General features: G+C 38.0%; 1 protein-coding gene across 3 annotated transcripts in view; it reads right to left on the bottom strand.

Moving 5' to 3' along the window:
• Positions 1-18,213, bottom strand: part of NARS2 (asparaginyl-tRNA synthetase 2, mitochondrial) — a 147,034-nt gene that overhangs the window by 11,571 nt on the left and 117,250 nt on the right. For all 3 annotated transcript variants that reach the window (XR_004351024.1, XM_032639503.1, XM_032639505.1), the window contains one exon: positions 2,023-2,120. Coding sequence is in view for 2 of the 3 variants with exons in the window: in XM_032639503.1 (XP_032495394.1) it covers positions 2,023-2,120 (98 nt within the window). In the remaining variant the exon portion in view is untranslated. The remainder of the gene's footprint in view (positions 1-2,022; positions 2,121-18,213) is intronic.

The raw sequence follows: 18,213 nt of genomic DNA, 5'->3' as shown, positions 1-18,213 counted from the left end.
CTTACAAGTGTTCGGGACCACTGTGTACCTCAAAGTGATCAAGATTATGAAAAATTCAAATATACAAAAATATGAAAAACATGAACAGAAGTCACAGACAGATCTCTGAGACAGGTAAACACATATATCCACTTCATTAGGAAAGACAAATTTGGATATTATCAGATATTAGGTAAACATTTAATGTTATGAGGAAAGGTTTCCTGAAGGAAGGAAGCAAGCAAAGAAAACAGACCAATTAATCTCTCAACAGATGAAGTTCCTTGCCATGTGTGATTTTTATTGTGCTTTAAAAAAAAACAGAAAATCTTCAAATTCTTTCCATCTAAGGAGTTTTACCATCACTTCAATTCCACGATTTTTCCAGGACCTTTTAACACTATAGTAATACTAAGGAGTTAGTAGTCTATGTGATAAAAGAGTCCTCCCAGAACATATTTACCCCCTTTCTTCTGGACGCTAACCAAACAGAGCCGTTCAAATGACTGGGATTACAAAACCAAGTTACTCAACAGATTCATAGGTTAGGATCTTGGAAAATCAACAACTTTTTAAGCATTTCTCCTTTAGGAAAAGAAGGCCTTAACAAATGGCTAATTTAATAAACATGTCAAACAATCATGACTTTTCCAGGTTACTGTGAAACTTAGTATTATCTGGAGAGAAAGATTAAGCCTTCAACATGGGAAAGTCATTTTTTAAAATAGTCTGACACAGTAAAAGTGGAAACCATGGAAAACAGAGGTTTATAACCTTGGTTCGTTTAGGAAGTCATTGTGGGTTGTTGGCAGACCATGCATATACAGGAGTGGTGGTTCGATTAGAAACATGATTCCCTCCTCCTCATCTCCAAAACATTTTCTGGTGTTTATGGATACATTTCCCAGGTCTCAAACAGTGAGTTAAAATAAAGTTATTCAAATACCTAAATCAAGATGCTTACATAGTAGAAAACCTGAGGAAGGGAAAACTGCTTATTCTAAATTCTAGCTTAGTGGATACTTTTAGTTTCTTTCTCCCTCCATCTTTATCCTTTCCCTGGTTCAGAGCCTGTCCTTATGCCCTGTAGGAGTCTGCCAATCATAATTTAGTGTTAAACACACACACACACACACACACACACACAAAGTGAAGAACAAACTTTAAGGGGGAAAATTTTCCTTTTCTATCGTTAACTTTTTTTAAAAAATTTATTTAATTAATTAATTTATTTTTGGCAGTGTTGGGTCTTCGTTGCTGCACATGGGCTTTCTCTAGTTGCGGCAAGCAAGGGCTACTCTTTGTTGTGGTGTGCGGGCTTCTCTCTTTGTGGTGGCTTCTCTTGTTGAGAAGCATGGGCTCTAGGTGCGTGGGCTTCAGTAGTTGTGGCACACGGGCTCTAGAGCACAGGCTCAGTAGTTGTGTCACATGGGCTTAGCTGCTCTGTGGCATGTGGGATCTTCCCGGACCAGGGCTCAAACCTGTGTCCCCTGCATCGGCAGGCGGATTCTTAACCACTGCACCACCAGGGAAACCCCTCTATCATTAACTTTTTTTTCTTTCTTTTTTTTTTTTTTTTTGCGGTGTGCGGGCCTCTCACTGTTGTGGCCTCTCCCGTTGCAGAGCACAGGCTCCAGACACGCAGGCTCACTGGCCACGGCTCACGTGCCCAGCTGCTCTGCGGCATGTGGGATCTTCCCGGACCAGGGCACGAACACCGTGTCCCCTGCGTCGGCAGGCGGACTCTCAACCACTGTGCCACCAGGGAAGCTCTATCATTAACTTTTAAAAAAGCTATTTCCATAAGGAGAGATAGATACAAATAGTGGCAAAAAATCATTGTTTCATATAATAGTTCTAGTCTTTCAGAAAGAGAAGCTCAGAGAGGTTAAGTAACAACTTGCTCAAGGTCACACAGAATCTGAGATCCAAGTCTGTCAGGAGCTACGGCCCATGCGCTATTCTCTGTTAGTTTGCCGTGACTGCCTTTGAGTGCCCCATCCCCAATTTCTGAATTCTGTTTCTTCTACGTCTCACCAATACCTGGCCAATCGCTGCTCTAAGAAATGGTACCGTTCTTCTCTGAGGCTTCCCCCAAAGAGTTCTCCGACTCCAGGAACCAGAAGATCAACAGCAGCAACCTAAAAAGGAAAAAACTCATAAACAACATTCCGTTTTCAGAGCATTCCAACAACTGTCAGCTTCTGAAGCAAGTGGAACGTTTAACATTTTGACAACTGGCTATTTAACTGCTTACCAGAATCTTATTTATGTTACCTGTTCATGTCCCCTGTTTTAATACCAAATGTTTAATATTATCTTTAGAATACAGAATGCAGGTGGATAGTTTCCCCTCTGGCACCATTTATGCAGTATACTTAACAAAAATGTGTTTTCTGCACAAATGTGAGACAAATGTTAATTATAAAAATGTGGGAAGTATTAAAAATTATGAAATATTAAAAAACACCTACTAGCATGCAGAAGCAATTACATGTTGGCATATTTTCTTTCAGGTTTTTCTTCTTATATGTTTAAAGAGTATAGCAGAGATCAAATTACATATAAAATTTACCATTCTAATTGTCTTAGCCAATATTATTCAATAAATATTTTTCCTATGTCAGTAAAAATACTTTGCATACTTAATGCTTTAACAGCTTCACCGTTTATTGTTTAGAAGTATCATAGTTTATTTAAGTTTATTTAACTTCTTTCCTTTTGTTGAACATTTAGGGGGGTGTGTGTGTGTGTGTGTGACAGTGTGTCTGTCTTTTCTCTTATAAATAATGTGGCATTGAAGTTTTTCTTTAATTTGAAGTATGTTAGGACATGTAAAATATGTTCTGATCATTAATCAAATTAAAACAAAGAGATACCGCTTCGGAGTTATCAAAATGGTGAAGATAAACAACATAAACAATATGGATTAGAGAATGCATAAACCAATACTCTCGTACATCTGATACAACCTTTCTGGTGAGCAACTTGGCAAAAGATAATCAAAGCCTTAAAAATGCAATATGCTTCGACTCAGCAACAGGAGTTCTAGGAACTAGTTCTAACAAAATCATCAGAGATGCAAAAAAAAAAAATCAACGCACAGGATGTTATTTGTATTTTCTTATTTTCTGCAATAGAGGTGTGTTACACTTTCATAATAAAACAACAAAATTTTTTTAGTAGGGGAAAATGGTAGCTTGATGTTTTAATTTGTATCTCTTCACTTACTAGTAATATTTACTTTTTGAGAATGTTTATTTGCTGTCTATATTATATTGTGACTTAGCAATTCTTTTCTTGGGGTGGGGGGAACAAAGGGGGACCAGGCAGACATTTTTAGGGCCAAGAATCTGAAGGCACAAAACTCAGAAAGATTTATTTTACAAATGAAAAATGAGGAACCCATAAAACACATTTAATAACACATAAAACACTTAAGCTTTAAATGTCACGTTATATTATGAACTCTTTTCTTAAACTCTGCCTTACTTTACTATTAAGCCATTCTCCTGTTTCCTGATTTCAGAATTTTTGACTGATATCTAGTTTATAAATAATTAAGATTAATAAAGAATGTAATAATTTAAGAATGTGTACCAAATGCTACAAAATCCTCAGTACTATCATAAAGAGAAAACACGAGACATGATTTTCATCCATCAGCTGAATCAAAGTGAGAGCAAATGGAAATTTACTAATGGTTTCTACTTTTACAGAATCTCCTACCACTCAATAAGCTCGTGAGGAGTAAGTGTACAAACATGCCTTTTTCACGCTACCACTGCTGGTTGACTACATTTTAGTTATTCTTCTATGAACCTGGAAGACCTAAAATGAACAGGCAAGTATTTTAGAATGTGGATTTGGTGACTCAGACAGGAGAGTAGGTAATGAAACACACAGCTTTGGCTAGGTAAACAAGAGAGCTTTACTAATGTGAAGAGCAAATTTTCATAGGCTATACAATTAATAGAGCTGGACTCCAATCAGGACCCTGCAGTTACCCCTTCTTTTCTCAGAGAAAGGAGAAGATCAAGGGAGTTTTTATGGCCACAGAAGGACAGGTATCATTATTTACTAGTATACTGCTTTTAGACATGGCTAAAATATGCTAGGAGCTAAGAGACACATGATGAAAAATTTGTTCTTAACGTCAATCCGGAGTTTTAAATTTGGAGTTACAGGCAATCAGGGTTGGAAGAGGACAGACAGCCAAGTGGCTCTCTGGCCTTTGCTTGAAAATATTTAAGCAAATATTTAATATAATTACACTAATTGTTTACTAACATTTAATGTACTATATTAATATTAATAAACTTAACAAAACTATTTAAGGGAATCAAGACCTCTGAAATATAGCATTCCATCCTTGTGTAGCTCTGTCAGAAAGGACAGGTATATTCAAAATCTATCATTTCAACGTTTCTGAAGTAAGGGCAACTCCAAGGTACAAAGGTGTACAGAGATTGATTCCGGCACTGCAAGTACATGCAAAGCTTTAAGAGCCAGAACTAAAAAAGTCCACTGCCTCAAAAGAAAACAAAATGCTGAGGAATCAGCTATTGAGGAAGAATAAGAAGTAGGCAGTCCAGCAGAGGCTGGTGGCCAGTGATGAGGAAGTGAGGCAAGCCCTGATGCATCCAACAAGATCCATTTCTTGCTTGGTCCTGCTGCTAACACAGCTAAAACAAGCAGAAACCCTTTTTGGATCTTAGCATTTTTTGCAGGTCTAAATTATGTCAACTTTGGACCTTAGGTTTTTTAACGCTATCTTTAGAGGAGTGTAAGACTCATATTTATCTTTGATTACAAACCTCCCTTGTATTAATATTTGATTTCCCTCTATCTCCCAACAGTTATACTCCCCTAGTTATGACAACCAAAAAAGTCTCCTCCAGACATTGCTGAATGTCTCCTGGGTGGGGGTAAGGGGGAAACAAAATAACCCGATTGAGAAACACTGCTTTACATCAATGAATTGGATTTTTAAAACTTATGCTGCATGTCCATCCTGGCTTGAAACGATAAAAAAGGCTTCTTTCTGAGGTATTGCTGATCTTGTGGCCGATGGGAAAAAAGAGCACGATGAGAATGTAGTAAAAGCATTTGTCCAGAAGTAATGTATATAGGTCATGTTTGCTCCCAATTCTTGGCCAATGTAAGCCACATGCAAGTCACGAAGCTCATGTCAATGGGGCAGGGAAGTAAATACCCCTGCCCCCACCTCCCGAGGGCGGAGCGGCAACCATTTATGTATAATAAAACAATTTACCAGGTAGCTTTTCCCCCCACCTACTTGGGCTCTTCCACTTCCACTTTCCCAACCAATTTCTCATTGTTAATTAGAATTCAGGTCAGAATAGCAGTTCCCCTATTTCCTTCCTCTGTACTCTGGGAAAGGAACTTATCAGTAGGAAAGAACTTACCAAATAGTCTATTTTAGTTGAATAAAAAGTTTAGAAGATGAAGTCCCACATCACTACCAATTTTGTGACATGCAGAAGGAAGACATCCTCATCTATGTCCTTTCTTTGTCTGGATGGTCTGAAAATTCACACTCTCAGGCAGGAGAATTTCCTGTATGTTTTCTTGACATGGAGAGTAAAGTTGCTTCCCCTCTTAGGAGCTGTGTACCTTTTAAGTAAGGCATTCCACTTAATGCCTCACCAATGTTCCATGACTACAGGTTACTATTTCTTTTTTATGAAGGATAGATTTACCTCTTGGTGAAGAAAGGCCCACAAAGGCCTTCTTCTCCTCCCTTCCTACATATAATCTTCTTCTCTTTTCTGTTACTTTAGGTTTCCCTTCAACAATATCAGATCTGTTTACGTCCTGCTTTCCTTTTATAATGAGATCTTCCAATCTACCTAGAGGTTCTGCACACTTTCTGAGAACCTATAGTATAGTAAAGTATTCCTCAAATATAAATAATGACATTTACATCAGTAGACACAGAGTGGCACTTTCTTTGATATGATATAAAAAAAGACTGCATTCCCTAAAGATCACTGTAACAATCCCCTCAATTTCCACACTTCTTAGTTAAGGCTGAGATCCCAGATAGGATTCTTCTATCTGTGTCTCCACCTGGTAACTACTGGGCTAATTACTACAGAAACTGCCTGTTTCTCCAGGGCTCTAGGGGAGGTAAAAGGCACATACAGATATAATACAAATCATGACATAGGGGTGAACAAAGTACAAAATGTGGAGCGACTCACACACATTTCTTGAGAAGTAATGAGAAAAACTTGGTTGTGTGTTTGCCAAGTGACGGGTGGTAAGGCAGTTAGAGTGCAAAAGGCTGAAAACAAGCAAGTTGCCCAGATCATTAGCAGGTGATTAGTTTGCCAAGATGGGCTGGCAGGACTGTGGTTTACAGGAGTCTAAAGCCAGCTTAAAGAGCCAGGGGCTGAGCAATCCTGCCCTTGATGAGGAAGTGAGAATCCACAGGCTGCACAGGGAAATGTCCTCTTAATTCAAAGCTGACCAAATTTCACTTAAAATCTCCACTGTGTTCCTGTGCATCTTTGGGAGACTTGAAATAAATAGAAGGACTTTAGTTCTGCTGTCCTCTCACTCTCCTACACAGTTCTCAATGAAGGCTACAAATTATATATATATATATATATATATATATATATATATTTTTTTTTTTTTTTTTAAGCTACAAATATTTTTACTACACCCTTCACTAACTTCTTTAGTCTTAAAACTTATTCCACTTTGGGCACATCTTCTAGGCCAGAATGCTGTCTGGCACATCTTCCTCCACTGTGTATGAGTTTTGATTTTGCTTAAGTCACACAGCTACAGCAGCATGCTGTCTAGAAATAGTGTGTGTTGGTATTTAAGCTGAACAGCCCTGGTCTCTATTTATGATGCTCCCTTTTGACTCCTACTCTTTGATTCCAATAATGTACTGAAAAGAAAACTCAGCCCTTGAATTAAAAAATGAACAGGCTAGATAGGAACAAGGCCTTTAATATTTAACCTCTTCTATGCTAACTTCAAAGAGGGGAAAAAAGTTTAATGTCCCATCTTCTGCTACCTATTTTTAAATATTGATGAAAAACAGAAACCGAACACCTCCCTATTCAGTTTCTCACAGGTGCTACCAACAATGGAGTAATATTATGTACTATTATCAAAGGAAGAAGACTGTTTCACAAATCACAGGAAATAAATTTGTGGTTTAAGCCTCTATGAGCTTTTGCTCTAACTGCTGATACAGATAGTATCTGGCCCCTAAAAGCAATGAGGTGCAGCTAGGAAAGAGAGCCTTCCAGATGTGACAGTGTGAAGATGCAGATGGGCTACATGTAGCAAGGAATGAAAATGGCCTTTGGATAGTAAAATGGCTAGTCTGGGAGCATTTTAGATGGACTGAAATGCATACTTTCTACTTCGACATAAATTCCCAGGATAGTCATTAGTCCTAGATATGGGCAAAATTGGAAATTCCCTTCATAACTATTTCTGTTGGTTTGAGGCTCAAGTTATTTTGATGCAGGTCGGTTAATTAGCCCCAAGCTCAGGGAAATTCATTGGATACCCCTTGGTTGAGTACTCTTCCTTCCAAGTTGACTTCGCAATATGTACTTTACTGAGTGCCCACTAATGCTTTAATTTTTATGATTTACTAAGTAATACTGGTAAAATTTAAAAAATTAGAACATTACCCGGTGATCTTGGCATCCTATCAGGGACTGTTGGGCAGTCACTTTTCATAATCACACATGGCTTCTCTGTGAAGCCAATACCCTAAATGAATATTTGCCACCTGCCTTTGGAGGACTTATGCAGGACCCAAATTCAGGGGCATATAGCATTTTGCATGTTTGCTTAGATTCATTTTATTTAGGCCCATGATCTGTCCCCTTCAAATGATCAAATATGTTTGATAATTTACAAGTTATTCTTATATATCCAAATGAGCAAAGACTTAGGCTACCTGAGATCAGAGAATTTTAGAGCTGGTTAGTACATTGTAGGTCATTTAATCCAATTCTCTGATTTTATGGAGGGAGAAATTGAGGCTCAGAGATTGGAGAAACTTGCCTAAGGCCATAAACATAACTAGTAAGAGAGGTGGCTTTCAAACCCGGCACTAGTAACTTCTTAGTCCAGTGTACTTTTCACCATTACATGCTGCATACCATTATTAATATTATTATTTTTTGGACGGGGTGAGGGAAAGAAAGAAAGAAAAAGAAACTATACCTGTAAAAATATACCATATTACTATTCATAACCTCTGGCCAAATGTTACAAGCATACGTTACACATTCCCCTATACTTCTCTCTTGATTTTCTAAAGAAGGCAACTGTGAAACACACCTGTTTTAATTTTTTTAGATTGAATTGCACCCTTTGCAGAAACTCTTGCAACCCTACTCATAACCCATTATTGCACCCCTACTAAAAGAAACACAGAATTTAGTTAGCTGACCCAAAGCCTGTTCATTCGCCACTGGAAAAAATAAAGTAGGGATGGAAGCAGACACTTTATATTAATAGAGGTTGGTTGAAAAGAAATCTAGGTTGCTTATGAATCAATGTTGTAAATTAAGTAAATTATATTTTAATAAATTAGCTCTGAGAAGCTATAAGCTATAGCACTGCATAAATTACAAAAGTACACTAAAGTTTATTATAATGCCTTCAGGTTTCAGGCTGTGAGACCGCATTATTAGAGAGACTTGCGACTTCCCTGGTGGTGCAGTGGTTAAGAATCCACCTGCCAATGCAGGGGACACGGGTTCGAGCCCTGGGCTGGGAAGATCCCACATGCCACAGAGCAACTAAGTCCGTGCACCACAACTACTGAGCCTGTGCTCTAGAGACCGTGAGCCACAACTACTGAGCACACGTGCCACAACTACTGAGCCGTGTGCCGCAACGACTGAAGCCTGTGCACCTAGAGCCCATGCTCCACAACAAGAGAAGCCATTGCAACGAGAAGCCCGTGCACTGCAACAAAGAGTAGCCCCCGCTCGCTGCAACTAGAGGAAGCCCGCGTGCAGCAACGAAGACCCAACACAGCCAAAAATAAATAAATAAATAAAATAAATAAATTTAAAAAAAGATAGAGAGACTCGTCATAATGAAGGCCTCCCGGTACTTCTAAAGGTACTATCTGTGACTGCGGTCTACGAGAGAACTGCCTTTTAAGGAATCTTATATAATGGCACGTTATGATGTGGCATCCCCCACCGCAACACACACACATTTTAATGTTACTGGGCTGTAACACAATAAAGATTTTATCAAAATTTAGAAGGAAAGGGGACTTCACACTTATTGACTACCTACCACCTCAAACACTAGGCTGTGTACTTTTCATATATTATTAACTATGGGTTAATTCAATCCCCATAATCCTGGAAAATATTATCATCTTATTTTTACAGATGGGAAAATAAGACTCAAAGAAATTAGGTGGTTTATCTAAGATCACATGGTTTATAACACAAAGACCTGAGACCTGAAACCAAGAGTGCCTGATTCTAAAGCTCCTGGACTTTCCTGTATGCCACGTTGCCATCACTCAAAAAAATTTGAGTAAAAGCTGCTCTTTAGCTTCCCAGGAACTTCCTTAGTAAATCATGTCACTTTCTCACTACTTCTCCACTATGGGTCTAAAACTGTGTTGGGCTTGATTCATCCATCCATTCATCCACCCACCTACACATCACCAAATAGATATCAGGTGCCTGCTATATCCCAGGCATTATGCTAGGCACGAGGATACACTGATAAGTGAAAAAAAGGTCCTCAAGTCCTTTGGCATAGAGAAAAGAGTCACTAATTAAACAGTCATGCAAATAACTGTAAAATTACAACTGTGTTAAGGATTATGATGGATTAAAAGTTAGTAGTTCTGGGTCTGAAATTCAACATGGTACCACTGTACTGTCTAACAGGTCTCTGACTCAGTCTGGAGGATCAAGGAAGGTTTCTCTGGGGAAATGATTACTGAGAAGAGATCCGAAGAGTAAGTAAAATTAGGTGAAAAAGACTGTTCTAGATTGAGGGAAGACTATGTGCAAAGATCCTGTGATAAGGGAAAGTCCTGCCTATCTGAAGACACGAGATGGGAGCAGCCAGACTACACTGGGGCTTGTAGGCCAAATAAAGGATCTTGATTTTTATTCTAAGAGTAATGGGAGGCCACTGAACGGTTTTTAGAAGGGAGAGAACATGATCAGATTTACATTTTCTAAAAGCTCATGCTGAAATGGGGAGAACGGACTCAGAGGAAGAAAGAATGGATACAGGAAGACCAGGCAGGAGGCTACTGAAGTAGTCTGGGCAAGAGATAATGGTATGTTAATGCAGAAAGGCAAAAGTGGAAATAAAAAGTAGATGGATTCGAGATTTATTTACAAGTATAAAAATGACAGAACTTAGTAATAGTTTCAGTATGGGAAGTGAGAGAGAGGAAGATTTCAAAGATGACTCAGGAATCTGGCTTGCACAATTAGATGAGCACAGAATATTCAAAGAAAATCAAATGTGGTGGAAGAAGGGGAAAAGAAGTGAAATCATGGGTTCAGTTTTGGGTATGTTAAGTGTGAGATGGTTTTACAATATGTAAATAGCAATAAGATGAGTCCAGAGCTCAGAGGAAAAGTCTGGATTCGAAACATAAATTTCTGATTGTGTGAAAATATACAGTAAGCTGTGGGTACTGATGAAATCATTTGGGGAGAGAAAAGAAGACCTAGGATGGAGGCTTGAGGAATTCCAACATCTAGTGGATTAGTAGAAGAGGATGAACCTGTATAGGAGACTGAGAAAGAATAACCCACTGAGAAGGGAAGAAAACTGGGAGAATGCTGTCACAAAAGCCAAAGAAGGAGGAAGTGTTAAGAATAACAAAGTCACAAATAGTGATGAATAAGGCTGAGAGGTGAAGTAAAAGACAGACTTCTTTAAAAAAAAAAAAAGGAGGGAGACGCAAGAGGGAAGACATATGGGAACATATGTATATGTATAGCTGATTCACTTTGTTATAAAGCAGAAACTAACACACCATTGTAAAGCAATTATACCCCAATAAAGATGTTTAAAAAATAAATAAATAAATAAAAAATTAAAAAATAAAAAATAAAAAAAATAAAAAGCACTGTTTGACAGAAAAAAAAAAAAAGTCTGCTGGGCTTAATAACATAACAATTATTACAGAGCTTCAGTGGTATGATGAGAGGGAATGATTAGTTGTCTGAATAGAAGTCACATTAGAGGGATGAGGAATGAGTGGCATATACTGTGGTGGTTATAAAACATTCACCATCCTGAAAAAGAACCTCATGTGAGAAAGCAAAACTTATACAGAGACTACAAAAAATAGATCAATGCAATCAGTTTTACTAATTCTTTAAATACTATAGAAATCTAGAATAAAGGAAGGCTCAAGGAGACTGGGTAACTTAGGGAAGTCTTCACAGAGAAGGAAAGCCTTAACCAGAGTATTTTTTTTTTTAACATCTTTATTGGAGTATAACTGCTTTACAATGGTGTGTTACTTTCTGCTTTATAACAAAGTGAACCAGTTATACATATACATATGTTCCCATATCTCTTCCCTCTTGCGTCTCCATCCCTCCCACCCTCCCTATCCCAACCCTCTAAGTGGTCAAAAAGCACCGAGCTGATCTCCCTGTGCTATGTGGCTGCTTCCCACTAGCTATCTAATTTACATTTGGTAGTGTATATATGTCCATGCCACACTCTCACTTTGTCCCAGTTTACCCTTCCCCCTCCCCGTGTCCTTAAGTCCATTCTCTAGTAGGTCTGCGTCTTTATTCCTGTCTTGCCCCTAGGTTCTTCATGACCATTTTTTTTAGATTCCAAATATATGTGTTAGCATACAGGATTTGTTTTTCTCTTTCTGACTTACTTCACTCTGTATGACAGACTCTAGGTCCTTCCACCTCACTACAAATAACTCAATTTCGTTTCTTTTTATGGCTGAGTAATATTCCATTGTATATATGTGCCACATCTTCTTTTTTTTTTTTTTTTTTTTTCAAGTTGTAACACTTTTTTTTTAACATCTTTATTGGGGTATAATTGCTTTACAATGGTGTGTTAGTTTCTGATTTATAACAAAGTGAATCAGCTATACATATACATGTGCTCCCATGTGTCTTCCCTCTTGTGTCTCCCTCCCTCCCACTCTCCCCCTCCCACCCCTCCAGGCTGTCCCAAAGCCCCGAGCTTATATCCCTGTGCCTTGCGGCTGCTTCCCCCTAGCTATCTACCCTACTACGTTTGTTAGTGTGTATATGTCCATGACTCCCTCTCGCCCTGTCAAAACTCACCCTTCCCCCTCCCCATATCCTCAAGTCCGTTCTCCAGTAGGTCTGCGCCTCTATTCCTGTCTTATCCCTAGGTTCTTCATGACATTTTTTCCCCTTAAATTCCATATATATGTGTTAGCATACGGTATTTGTCTTTGTCTTTCTGACTTACTTCACTCTGTATGACAGACTCTAGGTCTATCCATCTCATTACAAATATCTCAATTTCATTTCTTTTTAGGGCTGAGTAATATTCCATTGTGTATATGTGCCACATCTTCTTTATCCATTCGTCCGATGATGGGCGCTTAGGTTCTTTCCATCTCCGGGCTATTGTAAATAGAGCTGCAATGAACATTTTGGTACATGACTCTTTTTGAATTTTGGTTTTCTCAGGGTATATGCCCAGTAGTGGGATTGCTGGGTCATATGGTAATTCTATTTGTAGTTTTTTAAGGAACCTCCATACTGTTCTCCATAGTGGCTGAACCAATTCACATTCCCACCAGCAGTGCAAGAGTGTCCCCTTTTCTCCACACCCTCTCCAGCATTTATTGTTTCTAGATTTTTTGATGATGGCCATTCTGACTGGTGTGAGATGATATCTCATTGTAGTTTTGATTTGCATTTCTCTAATGATTAATGATGTTGAGCATTCTTTCATGTGTTTGTTGGCATTCTGTATCTCTTCTTTGGAGAAATGTCTTTTTAGGTCTTCTGCCCATTTTTGGATGGGGTTGTTTGTTTTTTTGTTATTGAGCTGCATGAGCTGCTTGTAAATTTTGGAGATTAATCCTTTGTCAGTTGCTTCATTTGCAAATGTTTTCTCCCATTCTGAGGGTTGTCTTTTGGTCTTGATTATGGTTTCCTTTGCTGTGCAAAAGCTTTGAAGTTTCATTAGGTCCCATTTGTTTATTTTTGTTTTTATTTCCATTACTCTAGGAGGTGGGTCAGAAAGGATCTTGCTGTGATTTATGTCATAGAGTGTTCTTCCTATGTTTTCGTCTAAGAGTTTGATAGTTTCTGGCCTTACATTTAGGTCTTTAATCCATTTTGAGCTTATTTTTGTGTATGGTGTTAGGGAGTGATCTAATCCCATACTTTTACATGTACCTGTCCAGTTTTCCCAGCACCATTTATTGAAGAGGCTGTCCTTTCTCCACTGTACATTCCTGCCTCCTTTATCAAAGATAAGGTGTCCATATGTGCGTGGGTTTATCTCTGGGCTTTCTATCCTGTTCCACTGATCTATCTTTCTGTTTTTGTGCCAGTACCATACTGTCTTGATTACTGTTGCTTTGTAGTATAGTCTGAAGTCAGGGAGCCTGATTCCTCCAGCTCCTTTTTTCGTTCTCAGGATTGCTTTGGCTCTTCGGGGTCTTTTGTGTTTCCATACAAATTGCGAAATTTTTTGTTCTAGTTCTGTGAAAAATGCCAGTGGTAGTTTGATAGGGATTGCATTGAATCTGTAGATTGCTTTGGGTAGTAGAGTCATTTTCACAATGTTGATTCTTCCCATCCAAGAACATGGTATATCTCTCCATCTATTTGTATCTTCTTTAATTTCTTTCATCAGTGTCTTATAATTTTCTGCATACAGGTCTTTCGTATCCTTAGGTAGGTTTATTCCTAGATATTTTATTCTTTTTGTTGCAATGGTAAATGGGAGTGTTTTCTTGATTTCACTTTCAGATTTTTCATCATTAGTATATAGGAATGCCAGAGATTTCTGTGCATTAATTTTGTATCCTGCTACTTTACCAAATTCATTGATTAGCTCTAGTAGTTTTCTGGTAGCATCTTTAGGATTCTCTATGTATAGTATCATGTCATCTGCAAACAGTGACAGCTTTACTTCTTCTTTTCCGATTTGGATTCCTTTTATTTCCTTTTCTTCTCTGATTGCTGTGGCTAAAACTTCCAAAACTATGTTGAATAAGAGTGGTGAGAGTGGGCAACCTTGTCTTGTTCCTGATCTTAGTGGAAATGCTTTCAGTTTTTCACCATTGAGGACGATGTTTGCTGTAGGCTTGTCATATATGGCCTTTATTATGTTGAGGAAAGTTCCCTCTATGCCTACTTTCTGGAGGGTTTTTATCATAAATGGGTGTTGAATTTTGTCAAAAGCTTTCTCTGCATCTATTGAGATGATCATATGGTTTTTCTCCTTCAATTTGTTAATATGGTTTATCACATTGATAGATTTGCGTATATTGAAGAATCCTTGCATTCCTGGAATAAACCCCACTTGATCATGGTGTATGATCCTTTTAATGTGCTGTTGGATTCTGTTTGCTAGTATTTTGTTGAGGATTTTTGCATCTATGTTCATCAGTGATATTGGCCTGTAGTTTTCTTTCTTTGTGACATCCTTGTCTGGTTTTGGTATCAAGGTGATGGTGGCCTCGTAGAAGGAATTTGGGAGTGTTCCTCCCTCTGCTATATTTTGGAAGAGTTCGAGAAGGATAGGTGTTAGCTCTTCTCTAAACGTTTGATAGAATTCACCTGTGAAGCCATCTGGTCCTGGGCTTTTGTTTGTTGGAAGATTTTTAATCACAGTTTCAATTTCAGTGCTTGTGATTGGTCTGTTCATATTTTCTATTTCTTCCTGATTCAGTCTTGGCAGGTTGTGCATTTCTAAGAATTTGTCCATTTCTTCCAGATTGTCCATTTTATTGGCATAGAGTTGCTTGTAGTAATCTCTCATGATTTTTTTTATTTCTGCAGTGTCAGTTGTTATTTCTCCTTTCTCATTTCTAATTCTATTGATTTGAGTCTTCTCCCTTTTTTTCTTGATGAGTCTGGCTAGTGGTTTATCTATTTTGTTTATCTTCTCAAAGAACCAGCTTTTAGTTTTATTGATCTTTGCGATCGTTTCCTTCATTTCTTTTTCATTTATTTCTGATCTGATTTTTATGATTTCTTTCCTTCTGCTAGCTTTGGGGCTTTTTTGTTCTTCTTTCTCTAATTGCTTGAGGTGCAAGGTTAGGTTGTTTATTCGAGATGTTTCCTGCTTCTTAAGGTGGGCTTGTATTGCTATAAACTTCCCCCTTAGAACTGCTTTTGCTGCATCCCATAGGTTTTGGGTCGTTGTGTCTCCATTGTCATTTGTTTCTAGGTATTTTTTTATTTCCTCTTTGATTTCTTCAGTGATCACTTCATTATTAAGTAGTGTATTGTTTAGCCTCCATGTGTTTGTATATTTTACAGATCTTTTCCTGTAATTGATATCTAGTCTCATGGCGTTGTGGTCAGAAAAGATACTTGATACAATTTCAATTTTCTTAAATTTACCAAGGCTTGATTTGTGACCCAAGATATGATCTATCCTGGAGAATGTTCCATGAGCACTTGAGAAAAATGTGTATTCTGTTGTTTTTGGATGGAGTGTCCTATAAATATCAATTAAGTCCATCTTGTTTAATGTATCATTTAAAGCTTGTGTTTCCTTATTTATCACATCTTCTTTATCCATTCATCTGTCGATGGACACTTAGGTTGCTTCCATGTCCTGGCTATTGTAAACAGAGCTGCAATGAACATTGTGGTACATGAATCTTTTTGAATTATGGTTTTCTCAGGGTGTATACCCAGTATTGGGATTGCTGGGTCGTATGGTAGTTCTGTTTTTAGTTTTTTAAGGAACCGCCATACTGTTCTCCATAGTGGCTGTATCAATTTACATTCCCACCAACAGTGCAAGAGGGTTGCCTCTTCTCCACACCCTCTCCAGCATTTATTGTTTGTAGATTTTTTGATGATGGCCATGCCGACCAGTGTGAGGTGTTACCTCATTGTAGTTTTGATTTGCATTTCTCTAATGATTAGTGATGTTGAGCATTTTTTCATGTGTTTGTTGGCAATCTGTCTGTCTTTGGAGAAATGTCTATTTTGGTCTTCTGCCCATTTTTGGACTGGGTTGTTTATTTTTTTGATATTGAGCTGCATAAGCTGCTTGTAAATTTTGGAGATTAATCCTTTGTCAGGTGCTTCATCTGCAAATAATTTCTCCCATTCTGAAGGTTGTCTTTTCGTCTTGTTTATGGTTTCCTTTGCTGTGCAAAAGTTTTTAAGTTTCATTAAGTCCCATTTGTTTATTTTTGTTTTTATTTCCATTTCTCTAGGAGGTGGGTCAAAAAGGATCTTGCTGTGATTTATGTCAGAGTGTTCTGCCTATGTTTTCCTCTGAGAGTTTGATAGTGTCTGGCCTTACATTTAGGTCTTTAATCCATTTTGAGTTTACTTTTGTGTATGGTGTTAGGGAGTGTTCTAATTTCATTCTTTTACATGTAGCTGTCCAGTTTTCCCAGCAAAACTTATCGAGGAGGCTGTCTTTTCTCCACTGTATATTCTTGCCTCCTTTATCAAAGATAAGGTGACCATATGTGCGTGGGTTTATCTCTGGGCCTTCTATCTTGTTCCATTGATCTATATGTCTGTTTTTGTGCCAGTACCATACTGTCTTCATTACTGTAGCTTTGTAGTATAGTCTGAAGTCAGGGAGCCTGATTCCTCCAGCTCCGTTTTTCTTTCTCAAGATTGCCTTGGCTATTCGGGATCTTTTGTGTTTCCATACAAATTGTGAAATTTTTGGTTCTAGTTTTGTGAAAAATGCCAGTGGTAGTTTGATAGGGATTGCACTGACTCTGTAGACTGCTTTGGGTAGTAGAGTCACTTTCACACTGTTGATTCTTCCAATCCAAGAACTTGGTATATCTCTCCATCTATTTGTATCATCTTTAATTTCTTTCATCAGTGTCTTGTAATTTTCTGCATACAGGTCTTTTGTCTCCTTAGGTAGGTTTATTCCTAGATATTTTATTCTTTTCGTTGCAATGGTAAATGGGAGTGTTTTCTTGATTTCACTTTCAGATTTTTCATCATTAGTGTATAGGAATGCCAGAGATTTCTGTGCATTAATTTTGTATCCTGCTACTTTACCAAATTCATTGATTAGCTCTAGTAGTTTTCTGGTAGCGTCTTTAGGATTCTTTATGTATAGTATCATGTCATCTGCAAACAGTGACAGCTTTACTTCTTCTTTTCCGATTTGTATTTCTTTTATTTCTTTTTCTTCTCTGATTGTTGTGGCTAAAACTTCCAAAACTAGGTTGAATAAGAGTGGTGAGAGTGGGCAACCTTGTCTTGCTCCTGATCTTAGTGGAAATGCTTTCAGTTTTTCACCATTGGGGACGATGTTGGCTGTGGGTTTGTCATATATGGTCTTTATTATGTTGAGGAAAGTTCCCTCTATGCCTACTTTCTGGAGAGTTTTTATCATAAATGGGCGCTGAATTTTGTCCAAAGCTTTCTCTGCATCTATTGAGATGATCATATGGTTTTTCTCCTTCAATTTGTTAATATGGTGTATCACACTGATTTGCGTATATTGAAGAATCCTTGCATTCCTGGGTTAAACCCCACTTGATCATGGTGTATGATCCTTTTAATGTGCTGTTGGATTCTGTTTGCTAGTATTTTGTTGAGAATTTTTGCATCTATGTTCATCAGTGATATTGGCCTGTAGTTTTCTTTCTTTGTGACATCTTAGTCTGGTTTTGGTATCAGGGTGATGGTGGCCTTGTAGAATGAGTTTGGGAATATTCCTCCCTCTGCTATATTTTGGAAGAGTTTGAGAAGGTTAGGTGTTAGCTCTTCTCTAAATGTTTGATAGAATTCGCCTGTGAAGACATCTGGTCCTGGAGTTTTGTTTATTGGAAGATTTTTAATCAGTTTCAATTTCAGTGCTTGTGATTGGTCTGTTCATATTTTCTATTTCTTCCCCGTTCAGTCTCAGAACGTTGTGTGTTTCTTAGAATTTGTCCAGTTCTTCCAGGTTGTTCATTTTATTGGCATATAGTTGCTTGTAGTAACCTCTCATGATCCTTTGTATTCCTGCAGTGTCAGTTGTTACTTCTCC

The sequence above is a fragment of the Phocoena sinus genome, chromosome 8 (assembly GCF_008692025.1).
Source record: "Phocoena sinus isolate mPhoSin1 chromosome 8, mPhoSin1.pri, whole genome shotgun sequence".
NCBI lineage: Eukaryota > Metazoa > Chordata > Mammalia > Artiodactyla > Phocoenidae > Phocoena > Phocoena sinus.
This window is presented reverse-complemented; position numbering and strand designations above follow the sequence as displayed.